Consider the following 18,435-nt stretch of genomic DNA (forward strand, 5'->3'; position numbering starts at 1 on the left):
GATGGGTTTGCAATAATTTGAATGAATAGGTGTTATGCATTATAACAACACATGTATTTGTTCAGGCTCTACATTTAAATCTGCTAGAATAGCAGGTATACTGTGTTACTACTGCCTGTTGGATAACAGTCAAGATACTGTTTAGGCCTATGATTCTAGTATATAAACTCCAACATAGTGTACTAAGCTTCAGTGCCTTTGGTCCACCTCTTACTACTTTAACATAAGTGGCTGTATTCCTTTATGTGATAAATATTGTCATGCACAACGTAAATCCCAGAATCCCTATTGTCTTAGTCCAGAACTTTTTCATAGTGCTTGATGGCAAGTGAGCACTATTTACTGAAACATCGTATCCTAATTCCCACATAACATGTAAGAACATCCCTTAAAAAATGATACACTGCTAAAGGGAAAGCATGAGAAGTACGCCTCTGTCTCTTTCCACTATGCATCAATACTCCTGTAAGTCTTTAATGAGTTTCCTGCAGTACCACTGTCCATGGTTTCAGTCATCTTAACCCAAAACTCTGTTCCTCTTATGGGGCTCGTTACATACAACTTGAGACCAAGCACTTTGAAGTCATATGTAGAGAAATGAAAGAAGCACTTACTCAAACCCAATGTTCTTCATGTTTCACTGTTGTAGTCATCACTTTTGGGTTATCTGCCTGCAGTTACCCCTCAGCTGGCCTGAATACCAGAGTCTTGGGATTTTTGTCATTGATGCTGTCGCTCTTCCATGACGTCAGGTTGTCAGGGGTATAAAACATCCAGCCAACGGCATTACATCAGTCTTTCTTGCCGTATGGTGCCCGAAGCAGAAGCAGTTTGCAAGTGCCGGTTGTCCGACTCCTGAAATTTTCGTTTTTCGAGTTTCAGACCTGAAGTTTTCTAAAAGATAAGTACCCCATTGGGGATCCTTTTTTCTTGCTCTAACTGATTTCAGAAAAAATTAATAATGGTCTTGCCTGTGAAAATCAAATACCTCATAGAGATTTTCATTCTTACTGCGTCACCTGTTTAGTCCCAGATCATGACATCCCTCGCTGTCGGTTTTGTGCCTTGTTCAACACCCGAACTATTCATCATCAGGCAATTGTTTGTAGCTAAATTCTTTTGCTCTCGATCTCCGTACTCTGAAATGGCTTCGATAAGCCATCTGACTGCTGATGATCTGAAAAAACGTAAGGATAAAGACAGAGGCAGACCGCATAGGTCCAAGGCTGCCGATGATGCTAACGTTAAGCTAGTCGTTAGTCCACCGGTACTCAGTGAGGCACTTTTGCAGCCCCTGATACCCACTTCTACAGATTTGCAGGCCTCTACTGAGACCCTTTCGGAGTCCGGTATGCCGCAAGATGCTTCTTCGACTATAGAACCTGCGGATGTCTCTACCTTGGATGAGTCCGGAGCCGCTGTGCAGGCACCGGCTTCTGAGGGTGTATTCAGGCCTTCTGATTTTCATATTAAACCAACGACTTTGTTTCAAACCATAAATTCTGAATTTCTCAGGCTTAAAGTTCGCACTACGCCTAGGAAACAGACGACCAAAGTGCAATCTAAGGACCACATGTCACAAAAACAAATGCTTAGAATGGCATTACTTTAATTAGGGGAAGTCAGCCTTCCCCCCTCAAAAAGACCCAGAACTTATTTTCCTTCTGATTCTTCTTTTCAGGAATCTGATAACTCTGATCCTCCTGATTACCAGGACATACCCTTATCTACCTATGAGGATTCTGATGGAGAGGATTCCATTCCCTCTGCTTCCCCTCCAGAAGATTTTTCCTTTGCTGAAAGCCTGCACACCATTAGAGAGCATTTCCGCTGGGAGAGCCAGGACTACTCTCAGTCCAAAAAGAGACTCAGGGAATTTTTAAGCTTGCCTAAGCACAGGCCTCTAGCTATCCCTCCTGTTCTGGAAATTGTAGATGATGTCTTCTTGGAGTCAAGCCTTACCCCTGATAACTTACCTGCAGCTCCCAAGAAACCCAACTGGTACTATAGAGTGCCTGACTCCCACAAATTCCTTTTGAAGAATCCTACTGCAGATCCAGAGACTATTTCCCAAGGACCTAAAGGCATTAAGGCTACAGCCGCCAAAAATCCTACCCCTTCAGACAGGGATTCTAGGGCTTTAGACAGATGGGGTAAAAAGGTATACACTTCTGCTACTCTTGCCATTAGGGCTTTAAATTGTCAGTTTCATATGTTAAAGTATCAGCAGCATATTATGGAGCTAATTAAACAAAAAATGTTGTTGATTCCTGACTGTGCAGAACACAAAGATTTAAGAGTTAATGCATTCTGCTAACCAAGTTGGTAAACATACTTTGCAATGTGGGTTTGATGTCTTAGAAGCATCTTGCAGGGCTGCTGTCATTGGGTCTGTTCTTAGAAGGCATGCATGGCTTAAGGAACAGAACTTGCCAGATCATGTCAAAGCAAAATTACTAGATGCACCATTAAATCAAGAGCATCTCTTTGGCAATAAAGCAGAAGAAGTCCTCAAAAGAATGGAGGAGAAAGCTAAATCTATGCAAACTGTTAAAGATTTCTTACAAGTACAGCCACCTAGATTCAGTAGGCATTGGCCTTCAAAAAACTGGTCTTTTCCAGTCCCTTCCAGGCCTTCTCAGTCCAAGCCCAGGGGCAGCAGACCACCAAGACTTCAGTATCAGGTTATGCACAGATCTAAGCAAGGAGTGCTCCCACATCCAAAACAGGGAGTAGTAAACCACCACCCTGTGGTAAAATTGCACAATGACTTATCTTTAACTCCTCCGAGTCTTGCCCAAGTACTTGCACCTTTAGGAGGGAAACTTGCCCTGCATGCCACAAACTGGGAATGCATTACCCAAGACAGCTGGGTCTTAAACATGGTTTCCCAGGGATACAGATTCCAGTTCCACTCACTCCCAACCCTAAGCAGATGGCCAGACCTTACCCCAAACCAGTGGGAAGAAGCCCAAAAGCAAGTACTTTCTCTTCTCAGTATCAAGGCTATTCAACCTGTTCCAGCAGAACAAAGGCTTTTATTCCAGACTGTTTCTGGTCCCCAGGAAAAAAAGCTCCTGGCATCCTATCCTGGATCTGTCTATTCTCAACACCTTTTTTGTGGTTCCAAAATTCAAAATGCTAACTCTCGAGCAGCTACTTCCTATGCTAGCCAAAGACTCCTGACTAGCAACCCCAGACTTAAAAGAAGCTTACCTGCACATCCCCATAAGGATATCTTGCAGGAAATACCTATGCTTCAGAGCAGGCTCTATGCACTATGAGTTTTCTGCACTTCCCTTTTACTTTTCTACTGTGCGCCCAGGGTGTTCACAAAGTGCCTAGCTCCAGCCATTGTATACTGCAGGCAGAGAAGAATTCAAATTTACCCATACTTGGACAATTGTCAGGAGTTGCTACTTAAGCACATGGCATTTGTAAAGCGACTTATAACTTCACTTGGTTACACCATCAATGAAAAGAAAGCACAGCTGGTACCCAGCCAACAGATTGTATTCCTGGGAGTAAGCTTGAACACAACTTCCCAGATGGCATTCCTCACTCCAGAGAAACAAATTTATTTGACAAACTACTTCACTCTGCTGGACACCAAAACCCAGCTATTTGCAAGAAAAATACTGCAAGCCCTAGGGTTCATGGCCTCTTGCATTCTACTAATTCCATATGCAAGACTGCATATTAGGAAACTTCAGTGGTACCTAAAAAGTCTCTGGTGTCAACATTCTCAGGACCTGGAAACAATGATTCCTATCATTCCTTGCCTAAGGACAGAGTTCTTTTGGTGAGCAGAGGCCTGCAACCACAACAAGGGACTCCCTTTCACTCTACCCCCTTCCGCCCAAACCTTAACAACAGATACATCAGACTATGCATGGGGGGGCTCACATGGCAGGGCAGTGCATTCAGGGTAAATGGAACCCAAAGCAAATGCACCTGCATATCCACCAAAAAGAAATGTTAGCTGTACAGAATGCTCTGACAGCCTTCAAAGGCCTTATTCTTTCAGGACAACTATTGGTAAAGACAGACAACACCACAGTTAAGTGGTACACAGACAAGCAGGGGGGAACCCATTCCTACCCACTCTGCAGACTAGCCATGACTCTGTGGAACACAGCCTTTAGCAACCAAGTGCACGTACAAGCTCAGTTCCTGCCAGGCAAACTAAATTCACTGGCAGACAACTTACAGAAATCTCATGGACCCACATGAGTGGAAACTGGAACCTCAAATATTCAAGCTTTTGAGGAACAGGTGGGGGACATTCCCCACAAAACTATCAGTTGAGCAAATATTGCACAAGAACTCCCCACAACCAAGCTTGGAAAGTGGATGCCCTGTCCTTCACTTGGGAAAGCCTCTCAGTCTATGCCTTCCCCCCTCTGCCCCTCCTCTTGAAGGTTCTACTAAAAATCAAACAGGACAAGCCAAGGACAATCCTTATTGCACCAGACTGGCCATGCCAGTACTGATGCCCTCTTTTGCGCAATCTGACAGTGCTACAACCATGGCACCTGCCTCAGACTTCTTCCCTGCTGTCCCAGCAGGCGGGCCAGATTCTGCACCCACAGCTACAGACCCTGAATCTTGCCTGGCTAATCCCCTGAACTCATCACCGGCAACCCTCAGTAAGCAGGTGCTGGATGTCATTCTTGAGGCAAATAGGCCTAGTACTAGGAAATCCTGTTCGGAAAAGTGGAAAAGATACTGTTCCTGGAGCCAGTCTCAGGGAATGGACACAACTGTGCCCACCTTACCTCATTTATACTAGATTACTTAACAGAAATGCTCCACAAAGGCCTATCCTTTTCTTCAGTTAAGATTCATGCCTCTGCCATCTCAGCTCATAATACTGAGCCACCCCTCTTCTCTCACCCTCTGGTAAAACAGTTTTGAAAGGAGCTAAAAATGTATTACCCCCCCCAGGAGAGCTCCCACTCCAGCCTGGGACCTTAACTTTGTATTGGAAAAGCACGCTTCCGCCCTTTGAACCTGCTGCTACAGCAGAGTTGAAATTCCTCTCATGGAAAACAGCTTTACTTCTAGCCTTCATTTTAGCAAGAAGAGTGTCTGAATTGCAGGCCCTTATGGCAGTGGAACCCTTCGTTATCCGTTATCTTCCATGCGGACAGGGCTTCCCTCAGGACTAACCCATCTTTTATGCCCAAGGTGATATCTAGTGTGGCTTTAAACCAGTCCATTCATTTGCCAGCTTTTTCCCTAATCCTCAGAATAAAGGAGAAAGGAATCCTGCATTCCCTGGACATGCACAGGCAGCTTAGGTTCTATCTGGACAGGACTAAGCCTCTCAGAAAATCTGACCAGCTGCTGGTCAGCTTTGCTGCAGGGGCAGAGGGCAAGGCTATTTCAAAGCAAACCGTTTCTAATTGGATAGCACACTGCATCCATTTTTGCTTCAAGCACCATGGCAAACCTACCCCACAGGGGATCAGAACTCATTCCACTAGGGGTACATCTACCTCTACAGCATTTCTCAGGGGAGTCCCTACCAGGGACATACTGGAAGCTACAAAATGGAGCTCTGTACACACTTTCACCAAGCACTTAACACTTGCCTATCTTTTCTAAATCCAGAGCTGGATTTGCCACAGCAGTCTTACAAGGCCTGATTGCCAGCCTTAATGTTTCTTAACTACATCCACCCTTCCTTAGCTTTGGGAATTAACCCAAATATGATGACTGCATCAGTGAAACATGAAGAACATAGTACAGTTGTGTACACTTACCATAAATGTAGATGTTTGAGTGTATGGGGGTACCTGACATCTGGGGCAAGAAAAATTGATGTAATGGCGTCAGCTGCATGTTTTATACCCCTGACGACCTGACGTCATGGAAGGAGCGACAGCATCCGACACAGAAATCCCAAAACTTTGGTATTCAGGCTGGCTGAGGGCTACCTGCAGGCAGATAACCCAAATGTGATTACTGCAACAGTGAATACACTCGAACACCTACAGTTATGGTAGGTGTACACAACTGTACTTTTCTTCTGATGGTGTTCCATATAGCCCATTCACTCTTGTGTGGAAATCCCATTCAGCTCTACAGTCTGTATTGAGAGACAGGTGGTAGAAAGCAGGCCAGCTTGTTGCTCCTGGGGGGGTGGCCTTACCCCTTCCCAGTGGGAAAACCCCACCCTGAGGCTCCTTGGAGATCTGCCATTGCTGTCTTCCATTGAGAGGCATGCTTACACACAATGAGTCCTGTTTGGCTGCCAGTGCAAGTTGTACTATAATAACAAGGATTCTGCAAACTCAAACTCTTCTGGGTAACACTTGGTGCTTCTGTAAGGTGCCACCTTTGTGGCAAGCCTGAGCCACTTCATTTCCCCAAGATAGACAAGCTGGCAGTGGAAACTTACTGTCTTCTTTCCTGGCCAGCTCCTACAGGCACCCATGCAGCTGTTCAAACACAGGTTGTCTGCAGAGTAGTTGGGCTTTGTGTATGTGTGGAGTAGTTGACTTTGCATTTTGGATTTGGTCTTTTGAGCATTTAGCCATCCCTTGGCTTGGATCTCTTAAGAGATATATATATAAGAGATATAATTTCCCTGCTTTGGATTGTTCCCAACTGTTAGCTAGTGCAGAGGGTCCCTGAAGTCAGCTGTTTACTTACCATATCTTTGATTTATGAGGAGCATTTTTATGTTATGATTGTACTACTGTTTTCTGTAAGCTAAACCGTCAGACAAGTACATATTTTACTTGCTTGCTTACTTCATTTGTTTATTTATTTATTCATTCATTCATTTGATTTCTTGCCTTGCAGGTTGTGTTTGTGCCAGAACTGGACAGCATTCTTCTCTAGCCAGGTGTATGGTGTGATATTTAGGCAGGCGGTACCTTTCTCAGCTGCTGTGACAAGAGAGCATTACTAATGTTGTCTAGTTTCTGCAAAACACTAATGAAAACCTGCTGGGTATTACTGAAGCTTGTGGACCACTTTTTTATACATATAAACCTTTTGGTTGTGTTGAGTCATTATCCTATTACAGGAGACAACAGTTTAGGCTTTCTGGAAAACCTGTTTTCCTGCTGCTATGCAGAGAGGATCCACAATTGGAAAACTGAAGGTAAAGGGTCAGGGGATCAAGGACTGGCTTGCTGAATTTAAAGATTTCATGAATGAACTGAAACATCTGAGTGTATGTGTTCCTTGTTCTGTCTTGGAAGTCATCATCATCATCATCAGCTCCCTTATTCCCATTTTCTACATGGGGTCAGGATATCGTGATGTTGCCATCTCTCTCGATTCAGTGCCACACTCCTGCCTTCTTTAACATTCATGCCTGATTGTCGCAGATCTTCTTTCTCACAATCCATCCACCTCTTTGCTGGACATCCTCGCTTCCTCTTACTTTCTTCCTGTCTGTCCTAAGTCTTCTTTGCCAGATTGTCTTCTGCTTTCTACACATGTCTGAACCACTGTAATCTGTTCTCTTTGATCTTTTCTGCAATTGGAGCTACTTTGGCTTCTGCTGTTATGTCCTCATATCTTCGTCTGTCCCACAGTGTGCATACTGTCACCCTTCTCAGGCACTTCAGTTTCCATCACCTCTAGCTTCTTCATCTGTTCTGCCTTTACTGTCCAGGTTTCTGTACCATACAGTAGTACTGGTCGCACCACTGTCTTGTACACCTTACTTTTCAGCTTCTTTGGCATTCTTCTGTCATAGACTACACCTAAGACTCTAAGGCAGTTGGCTGCAGCTCCTGTGATTCTAGCTTTGACCTCCTTCATTCAGACTTCCCTTCTCCTCAACCACCCCTCCCAGATACTTGAAGCTGTGTACCTGTTCCACTATCTTCCCTTCTATCGCAGTTTCTTCTGATTTTCCCCAATTTACTGCCATTACCACTGTCTTATCTGTGCTTAGTTTCATCCCATGTGCCTTTAGTTTTGCATTTCATTCCCCTATCCTTTGCAGAAGTTCTTGCTCAGAGTCTGCCTGTAATGTCACATCGTCTGCATACAGTAACTTTGTTGATCTGTTCTCTCTAACCTGTTTGCTAATGTAGTCAATCACCAGTATGAACAGCAATGGGCTCACAGCTGAACCCTGGTGTACAACCACTCCCACAGGGAACCCCTCTGTGAGGCGAAACACTGTTCATACTTGAGTCACTGGGTCCTTGTACATAGCCTGCACTAATTCTTCCAGTGTTTGTGGGACTTTGAACCACCGCAGTACTGCCCAGATCAGCTTTCTTGGGACCTTGAATAGTCTAGGAATGCCCAAGCTAGACTCTTTCCTCATCTCTAGCTTCTTCTCAACTGTCTGTCTCACTGCAAACATCGAGTCAGTTGTGCTGCATCCTGATCTGAATCTGAACTGCTCATCTCCCATCTTACATTCTGCTAATCTGCATATCAGTTTATTAAATCACCCAGAACTTTCATGCAGTGTGATGGGAGTTTGATGCCTCTGTATTGCCCACAGTTGTGGATGTCCCCTTTGTTCTTTGTACACTGTTAAGAAAATGCTTTTTCTCCAGTCATCTGGGATATGTCTTTCTCTCCACACTGCTATGAGTACCCTCAGGAGCCATTTCTCCCCTATCTCACCCAACATCTTTATCATACCTGCTGTAAACTCATCTGAGCCTGCTGCTTTTCCTGACTTCATTTTCTTTATTGCTATTCTTGCTTCTTGTAAGGTGGGCTCCTCTTCTTCTCTCATCGTAGGCTGTTTGTGGGGCAGTACAGTTTCAGTTGGGTTTTCTTCATTCAGAAGCTGCTGGAAATACTCCTTTCATCTGGCTTTGATACTTAGTTACAAATGTTTATATGTAAATGTTTATGTTACTTGTTTTAGTAAATAATGTTTTATTTGCTGTTACATTTCAAAATGTCATTCTTCACAGGTACATCTAAGTTACTCACATTGCTTATGTAGTTGCTGGCAGACATATTCATTGTGTTGGAAAATATTCTATAGTCCATATATGTACTCCTCCAAAACTGCTTATTAAAAAGTTGATGTGATATAAGTTTATTCTGATAGCTTAATTTTTATTTTTTCTGTTTACGTTATAATTTTATATGTTGCAGATTTTGATGCAATCACTGATCCTATAATGAAGGCAAAGATGGTGGCTTTACAAGGAATTAACAAAGTAATGGCTCAAAATAACATGCCAACTGTGGTAATAAATAGGTAAGAACTCTCAAAACCTGTACCTCACTGTTAGTTTTATATAGGTCATGATTTAATCCTAAAATGTTATCTAGTTTTTTGGGGGGGATTATCAATATAACAGTAAGTCGTAACCTTTGGGGTTTACCCACCTTCTTTTTCACTTGGTTCAGCTGAATTTTCCAAGCCATCCCATGTCATTTTCAATGCTGGTGTGTTGCGCATGAGAAAGATGATTACGTTTGTCACATAAAAGTCTGGTATAAATCCATTCTTGGCAGCCTTCATGCCGGAGTTTGTTTCCCTATGAAAAGGAAGGATAATTTATTTTGTTAGTGTCATTTGAATTAAGGTTATATATTCTATTCCTAACTTGATCAACACTTGTGCTTGTGTCAGACAGATTTTCTCAGTTTACCACACCTAGTGCATGATTTATTTCTGACCAGAGTACAAACCTGAGACTAGTGATATTTGCTAAAATGTGTAACAGGGCAACTAGACTGAGGCTGTAAACATCTTTTCATCCTGTTCAGTTGAGAAATAGTTGACTTGTTGTAAAGAGTATTTTAATAAAAAGTGTTCCAAGTTAAAAAAAAAATGCACATGAGTATGTAGCACATGGTCTGTGGAGAAAGTGTTGAAAAAGGAGATCAAATATGAGTAGCCTGATGTATGATAAAATGAAGAATTTAGGAGAATGGGTTTAAAAGGATTTTGTTATGGCAGCTAAGAATATGTAGGAAAAAACTAAACGAAGGACGATACAAAAATTGACAAACCAGAAGCTCTTGCATATGGATTTACAGTGGATATAAAAAGTGCACACACCCCTGTTAAAAAAACAGGATTTTTTGATATAAAAAAATGAGACCACAATAAATCATTTCAAAACTTTTCCCACCTTTAATGTGACCTATAGCCTGTACAGTTCAATTGAAAAACAAACAAATCTGTTAGGGGAAAAATATATAAAAAAAAACGTACAATAAGCTGGTTGCATAAGTGTGCTCACCCTTAAATTAATACTTTGTTGAAGTACCTTTTGATTTATTTATAGTATTCAATCTTTTTGAGTACACACCTGCCATCAATTAAAGAGACTCTGATTAACCCCAAAAAAGTTTAGCTTTCCTAGTAGGGTTTTCCTGACATTTATTCAGTTGCCTGCTACAGCAAAAGCCATAATTCGCAGAGAGCTTACAAAGCATCAAAGGGATCTCATTGTTGAAAGGTATCAGTCAGGAGAAGGGTACAAAAAAAATTCCACAGCATTGGATATACCATGGGACACAGTGAAGACAGTCATCAAAAAGTGGAGAAAATATGGGACAACAGTGGCGTTGCAAAGAACTGGACGTCCCTCCAAAATTGATGAAAAGACAAGATGCAAACTGGTCAGGGAGGCTGCCAAGAGACCTACAGCAACACTGAAGGAGCTGCAGGAATTTCTGGAAAGTACTGGTTGTGTACTACATGTGACAACAATCTCCCGTATTCTCCATATGTCTGGACTATTGAGTAGGGTTGCAAGACGGAAGCCTTTTCTTACACAGAAAAACATCCAGGCCTGGCTAAAATTTGCAAAACAACACATCCATCTTCCATAATCATGTGGGAAAATGTGTTATGGTCTGATGAGACCAAGGTTGAATTTTTTGGCCACATTTCCAAAAGGTATGTTTGGCGCAAAAACAACACTTCACATCACCAAAAGAACACCATCCCCATGATGAAGCATGGTGGTGGCAGTATCATGCTTTGGGGTTGCTTTTCTTCATCTGGAACTGGGGTTTTAGTCAAGGTGGAGGGAATTATGAAAGTTCCAAATACCAGTCACTTTTGCCCTAAAATCTTCAGGCGTCTGCTAGAAAGCTGAAGATGAAGAGGAATTTCACCTTTCAACACGACAATGACCCCAATCATACATTCAAATCAACAAAAAAATGGCTTCACCAGAAGAAAATTAAAGTTTCAGAATGGCCCTATCAGAGCCCAGACCTAAATCCAATAGAAAATCCATGGGATGACCTGAAGACGGCTGTGCACAACAGATGCCCTCGCAATCTGACAGATTTGGAGCGCTTTTGCAAGGAAGAGTGGGCAAATATTGCCAAGTCAAGATGCACCATGCTGATAGACTCCTACCCAAGAAGACTGAATGCTGTTATTAAATCAAAAGCTGTGGGTGTGCACACTTATGCAACCAGCTTATTGTACTTTTTTTATATTTTTTATATTTTTTCCTCTCAATTGAATTGTACAGGTTATAGGTCACATTAAAGGTAGGAAAAGTTTTGAAATGATTTATTGTGGTCTCATTTTTTATATCACAAGATTCTGGCATTTTAACAGGGGTCTGTGCACTTTTTATATCCACTGTAGATAGCAAGATACAAGCAGTAAAAACTGTTTTTAGTCCCTTTATTTTTATACACAGGTGAGGCATATTTTTATCAACCAGAAAAGTTGTGGATAATAGTAATTACTAGGGAGTTAAAGGATTTTGTCTGGGTGGGGAAGAGGGCAAGAGTCAATTGGGATAAGTTGATCCTTCCAATAAAGCAAGGTGGTTTAGGATTACCTGATTTGAAGGGATATTTTACAGCTACACAGTTAAGGCTGCTATGCATAACACAGGCAGAAAGCTACAGTTCAAAGTGGAAAGGATTGATGAAGCAGTGGGAAATTCAGGAAATAAGGAATGAACAGGATTTTGAATGGTGATCTTTAAGGAGAATAGTAAGTCATACAGAGTATTGTATTCAAAAATTGGAAAAAGTATACTAAGAACTAAGCCAACATTGAAATGGAGAAAGGAGATTCTGCTGCTATAGATGACTGTAATTAGGGGTGCAGGGAATAGGCAAGAAGGGGCTGGAATTTACACGAGAAGGTTGGCAAAGAACCAAGGTATTGGGAACAAATATTTAAGAGAGGGAATGGTAATAGAATGGGAAGATGCTATGAAGACATTTGGACTGCAGACTAGAGATTGCCTTCCCCATCAGAGACTGATGTCAGACTGTAGGCAAAGTGAAAGGGATAGGGTAATTATAAATGAAAGACCTATACTGGTTGAGATTTTCATTGAATCTAAAACAGTAGCTGCTGTTAAAAAAGGGATGATAAGGGCATATAAAATATTGCACAATAACTATAGGAGTCAATCAAAGTAAGTCAGAAAAGACTGAGAGGACAGATTAGGTAAGCAATTCACAAGTAAACAAAGAGAGGACATATGTATGACTCCCAAATGTGTAACAAAATCTAGAAGATTTAGGATTTTTGTCTGGACATGTTTGCATAGGTACTGTTATACCCCAAGCAGACTCTGAAGTATTTTCCTTCAGGTAGATGCAAATGTTGGAGGTATAATGGGAAAGAAAGAGATACATGGGAGCATATGCTCTGAGTGTAATGAGCTGGCAAACTTTTAAAATTTCATACAGAGTACTTTGTCAGGAGTAGTGGGCAAGCAAATGAGTGTAACTAAGGAAATGATTTTTTGAACTTGTATACAGGATCAGAATTGCGTAGATATAGTAAGACCTTGTTAAATTTAATTCTGGTGGTGGCAAAAAACGAAATTACTAAAATCTCTAGAATATAGAAAACCAAAGTCTAAACCATATGTACTTGAAGTAATGAGCATTGTAACAGAGGTAAAAGAATAAAAGTGGGATCTTTGGAAAAAGGGTAGGAGTAAGTTACATAGGGAAAAAATGGAAATTGTGGGAACAATACATGCAGAAAATGTTTTGGAGGAGGAATGAGGTTTAAGAGAAGGCATGAATTGAACATTTTATGTAATGTTGGTGTGATTATATTGTATAGAACAATATGTGACATAAGATGTTTGTAAATGTGAACGTGTTAATGTGGTTTAATTACTTTTATATAAATATGTTTGCCTGTGTCACAAGTGATACTTCTGTAATGGTATTTAAAGAAAAAATCTGAGAAACCTGATGAGTCTGAGTAATCTAAAGAAGCATTTACTTGAATGTAATAAAACAATCCAGTTAATCAATTTACTCTTGAGAGAAAGGTAATCCCACACTGATACCTAGCAAAAACAGTGATCCTAGAGCTGGTTTCTTAAGATATACTTTAAACAATGGCATAGGTATACATACATTAATAAAAAACAAAGTATAGCAGCATTTGTCATTATTTTCATGCATTATATATTTGTGTTTTCTTTTTAACAAGTGTTTTTCACCACAACATTACAAAAAATTGCATAGTTCCTGCCATCTCTTTAACCTCACTCTTGTTCTTGAGTATTATACGTCTATGTAATGTACTGCTTCTCTTTTCTAAAAATCCCCCTCCTTTTTTTTTTTTTTTTTATTATCTCCTGTACAATATTCAGCAGAACCATGGATGGCTCATGTAGCATTGAGTGCCACTTACAGTCTGGTGTCCTACAACTCTTAAGCTCTTTTTCACAATCTAACACGCATCACTAAAGGAGCACCAAGAGCCAGGTCTGTTTTTTCCTCAGTTTGCACAACTTATATCAACGTTGACAAGGAAAAAAAGGTCCTTTCTCCAATCGGACACTGCTCATCTCTAAGGAGCACCAGGCCCTTTCCACCCTTCAACTTAAAGTTAAATTGTTCTTGGTCGGCCTGCGTCAGCTTGCTTCAAATTGTACTACACTCAAAGCACTAAAGCAAACACTTCAGTCCTGTCAGAAAAAGCAGCATTTCATTTTCTGAAGTGCTGATACAGAAATCAGTACCTGTACTGCATTACCCAATTGTCAGCATCTGCCAGTTGTGCTCCATAAATCACGGGGAGGCTGTTAAGTTCAATCTGCCACACTTCTTATATTCAGTACTTCAATTACAGTTAGTGTATATTTTGAATTTCTTCGACCAACACACAGACCACAGCTACAACTCAAGTGAACCAATTTATTGAAGGTTTAGCGCTTTCTTCCCCTGATAGAGACTTCCTCAGAACAACTTGCAATGAATTACCCAGCCCTTAGATACACATAAACCCAATAATTAATTAATGGAATAATTACATAATTACACTAATCAACTAAAAGCCATCATTGCAATACTTTTAAAACACCATTAAATATACATACAAGAAAATACAAGTACATAAGTTTTAATATCATAAAATATCTTAATAAAATTTAAAAAATCTTAAGCTTTAAAAACATTTAAGCATATCCTAACCCATTAAATGTTTTAATTTTAAAATGCATGCTATATTAGTAGCTTCATTAATTCTTGGGTACTGAGTTGCATCTAATCTCAGTTGCCATTTCAATTCACATATATCCAGATGCAAATCTACAATTTTCCCCTGAGTGTCCTTTAACAAATGTTCAACTACCAAAAAACTTAAAGCAATGGTCATCGTGCTCCTTAATATGTCTATATAGGGCATTGGTTACTTTCCCTTTTCTAATATCATTAATATGCTCACTAATGCGATTTTTTAATAACCTACTGGTCTTCCCTACATAAAAAAAATTATTGGGTTTATGTGTATTTAAGGGTTGGGTAATTCATTGTAAGTTGTGCTGAAGAAGTCTCTAACAGGGGAAGAAAGTGCTAAACCTTCAATAAATTGGTTCACTTGAGTTGTAGTTGTGGTCTGTGTGTTGGTCGAAGAAATTCTGGAGTTGGTATTACTGTTGCTGTTGTGTTGGTTCTGTGTACAGCACTATAGATTCTTCAGCTACTAACAGTGATGTTTTGAACTTATTACAAAAAATAAATCAGCAGTTTGCAGATCATACTGCACAGATTCAAACCTTGATGGATAAAAATGATACACCAGTGGTAAGTAATATCTTTGGGAGTCTGGGGTTTCCTTTAACCCAGCCTACCCAGACTATCCAGATATTGCAATAAACTATTAACTCTGAGGGGGTGTGAATGGCCTCACAGAAGAAAGAGAATGGTTGACAAGTAATGGAAACAGTAGGAATGAAGGTGGAGGGGATGCTTGGAGGAAAAACAACTTTGATTTTTATATGGGTAATGGCAGTCATGACCAAAACCCACAACAACCTGCCAGTATTGCAGAGAAGTTGAAATCCTTTGAAAAAGACTTGCTTGTTTACAAAAAACTGCAGATGGGGAATGCATATTTGGAGAAGAATATCGAGTTGGGGCAGATCCCGAGAGGTTTGTGGTTGTGAAGGTATCCAAATGGAGCTGAAGGAAATGAGTTTCTTAATGGACTTCATTCATTATTTGATTGGTCAGGCATTGAGCTTACGCGTCTGATGATCAAATATAACAACCAGGTATTGGAAATTCGATGCAACAATTTGGACATTTTAAACAAATACATTCAAGCAGATTTGGAGTATGAACGGCACCGGGTTAGTTATGTGGGCATTGTTCAAAATGTGGACAATGTATGTAGTACTATTTTTTTGCATAAGCAAAATAAACTTAAAAGGGATATCAATGAATACAGTTCAAACAGAGTATATCCCCTTTCCTTGGGTAACCATGAGGGAGACGGCCAAGAAGCAGCCAATGGGGAGCCAAAAGGGGCGGAGTGAGTGACATCAGCGTGTGTTTGAATTCTCAATCTTCTGGTGTACCAGCAGATGGTGTGAGGCGTTCTGAAAGGCTCAGTGGCAAGAACCAACAACCCCATTTTTCGGAAGGCAACTACAGGGATTATGTAAAACAAGGAGCCAGGCCGAAGAAGACAAGGAACTGGTTCTAACAGCCGCCCAACTTGCGGACATTGCTGTGGGTGGCATTTTTGATGTAAGTAGCTCTAGCAAAGTACCTTGTGAGTCGTTAATTATTGAATCAGACTGTGACATTGTGGCCTATTTGAAGTTCCCCGAATTGGATGAACTTGGACATTGCTAACGATTTGAATACTGAAAATGTAGCCAAAGTTGGTAGTAAAAGTAATGTAAAGGTCACTGAAGTTGGGAGGGTTGATGGAGAAGGTATAATGTGCAAGAAACTTCAATTAACTGCTGATGAATTAATGGATTTTGCTATAGCTGATTTTTTTAACGTAGAAGGTAATTTTTATGCAGGTGATACTTGCGGTTTGAAAGGGATTGATTCAAATATTGGTGCACTGGTGCCTATTAGTCCCCTAAGTGGTGCAATTGTTGATGTATTAAATGAATCCAGTAACTTGAATGGAGTAAATAATATTAGTCTTTTTAATGTCTTTGACTCGTGGAGCGATGATATATCTACCACGGAAAGTAATGCATGTTATGGTAATTTGGAAGGCTTTGATGACAGTTTATCCACCTTTGCAGTGGGTAATGGTATTGGAAATTAATTGCATTTTGTAAAGAACAACACAGAGCCAGCTATATATTCTATAGCTGGCAGTAGTAATGCTTTTGGAACAATGTCAAATGTTATTGGTGAAATTGGAACAGATAGCCCTGAGCTTAACTTTGATGGTGATAATTCTGAATGCATGTTAGTTCAGTTTGCTGAAAGTGCGAATATTAGGGATGAAAGTAATGATTCATGTATGTTATTAACAACAGTGAAAATGCTTTTAAGATTTTCAACTATTCTACTAAAGTTGTGGGAGTAGACCATGCAAACATTTTGGCAAAAGGTTTTACTTTTGTCCCCTCTAGAAGGGAGAATATGGTAGACACCCTAATTGACTTAAAATGTTTTACCCGTAAGTTAAACTTAAAAATTTGGTTTAATGGTCAAAAGGACATTGGTGAAGTGGGTCAGGGTGGGTTAACAAAACAGAGTGCTTTCAATCCCCCTTTAAATTATGTTATACGCCTATATGAAAAAAATTGTGAGAAGGAAATTAGGCAATTTTTTAAACATCAACAGTTGGAATATGGCAGTAATTTGACTGTGAAGGAAGAAGAGCTATTAAGAGAATTTATTAGTGATAAAACCGTGTGTGTGTTATGAAACCCGATAAAGGAAGTGGGGTGGTGCTGATGAATAAGAATGAATACTTGGATAAAATGAATTCATCATTAATGGATGGAACCTATGAAGAGAGTTCCCTAAATGAGATTCATATAGCCTATCGGAAGATTGACTTGGCCCTAGATGATATGGGCCAGATCAGTTTGGATGAATTCGAATATATGAAAAATGATCACCCCATGCTGCCTAATATTTTTGGAATACCAAAAATTCATAAAGGTTTATCTAGGTTAAAGTTTCACCCTATAGTGGATGGTCATAGATCAAAGACATGCTTTATTAGTAAATTTTTAGATTACAGCTTGCAAAAGGGCTTATTAAAATTCATGTATATCACTAAGGTTTCTTGGCATTTTTTTTTTTGGAGAAATTGGAAAGAATTAAGTTATCCCCTGGGGTGATAATGGTGATCATTGATGTGGTAAACCTTTTTTCTGTTATACCTCACAATGAGGATATTCAGTGGTTGGAAAAACAGCTGCTTAAAACCCACATATATGATCAAGATTCGATAAATACGATTACTACTCGTATGGACATTGTTTTGGGCAATAATTATATCCACTTTGAAGGCCAGTAGTTTAAGCAGTTAACTGGAGTTGCAATGGGGGCAGCATGTGCCCCCATTTTTGCTAATCTTATTATGTCCTTTTGGGAACAGGAGTGTCTGATGAATAGTGTGTATTGGTCGAATTTCCTGCATTATACTAGGTTTTTGGATGATTTGTTCTTGTGGAAAGGCACTGAAGGGCAACTCAAGAAATTTTTGATTTATATTAACACCATGGAATTCTTATGGTTTACCAATCATTAAAGTAAAGAAAAAATATCATATTTAGACGTTGACCTGATTTGGGACAGTAACAAAGTTATATTACATTCCAAAATTTATAGAAAACCCAAGATTTCGAGTTCTTATTTAGAATTCAGTAGTTGGCACCCCATACATCAGAAAAAGTCAATAGTTAAGGGGCAACTGGTAAGAGCTGCAAGAATAGTGAGCCTTGACTGTGACTTTTTGAAGGTTAGTTTTATAACCAACATGTTTGTCAAAAGGGGATACCCTAATGAATATTTGGACAGAATAAGTAAGGAAGTAGTGGGAAAGCGTTTGATGGGTATTTCTAGGCCAATTTTGGGTGGTGGCTTTGTGCCTGGTATAGGACAAGACACCAATAGAAGGCAGGTTTGTAAAAATTATGGTTTAAGTTTTATTACAACCTTCAATTTGGGTGCAAACAAGGTATCCGAGGTTATTATTAAAAATTGGGACATCTTGAGTTACGATACAAGTGTTGAGCAAAACGTGTGTAGGGCCCC

General features: G+C 40.1%; 1 protein-coding gene across 1 annotated transcript in view; it reads left to right on the forward strand.

Moving 5' to 3' along the window:
* Window positions 1-18,435, forward strand: part of KMT2C (lysine methyltransferase 2C) — a gene marked incomplete in the record, with an annotated part of 4,117,755 nt that overhangs the window by 3,063,725 nt on the left and 1,035,595 nt on the right. Inside the window, 1 exon segment of the mRNA XM_044066891.1 lies at window positions 9,097-9,202. Within this exon segment, the coding sequence (XP_043922826.1) occupies window positions 9,097-9,202 (106 nt within the window).

This window comes from Protopterus annectens, chromosome 3.part1 (genome assembly GCF_019279795.1).
Source record: "Protopterus annectens isolate FY-2018-M chromosome 3.part1, PAN1.0, whole genome shotgun sequence".
NCBI lineage: Eukaryota > Metazoa > Chordata > Ceratodontiformes > Protopteridae > Protopterus > Protopterus annectens.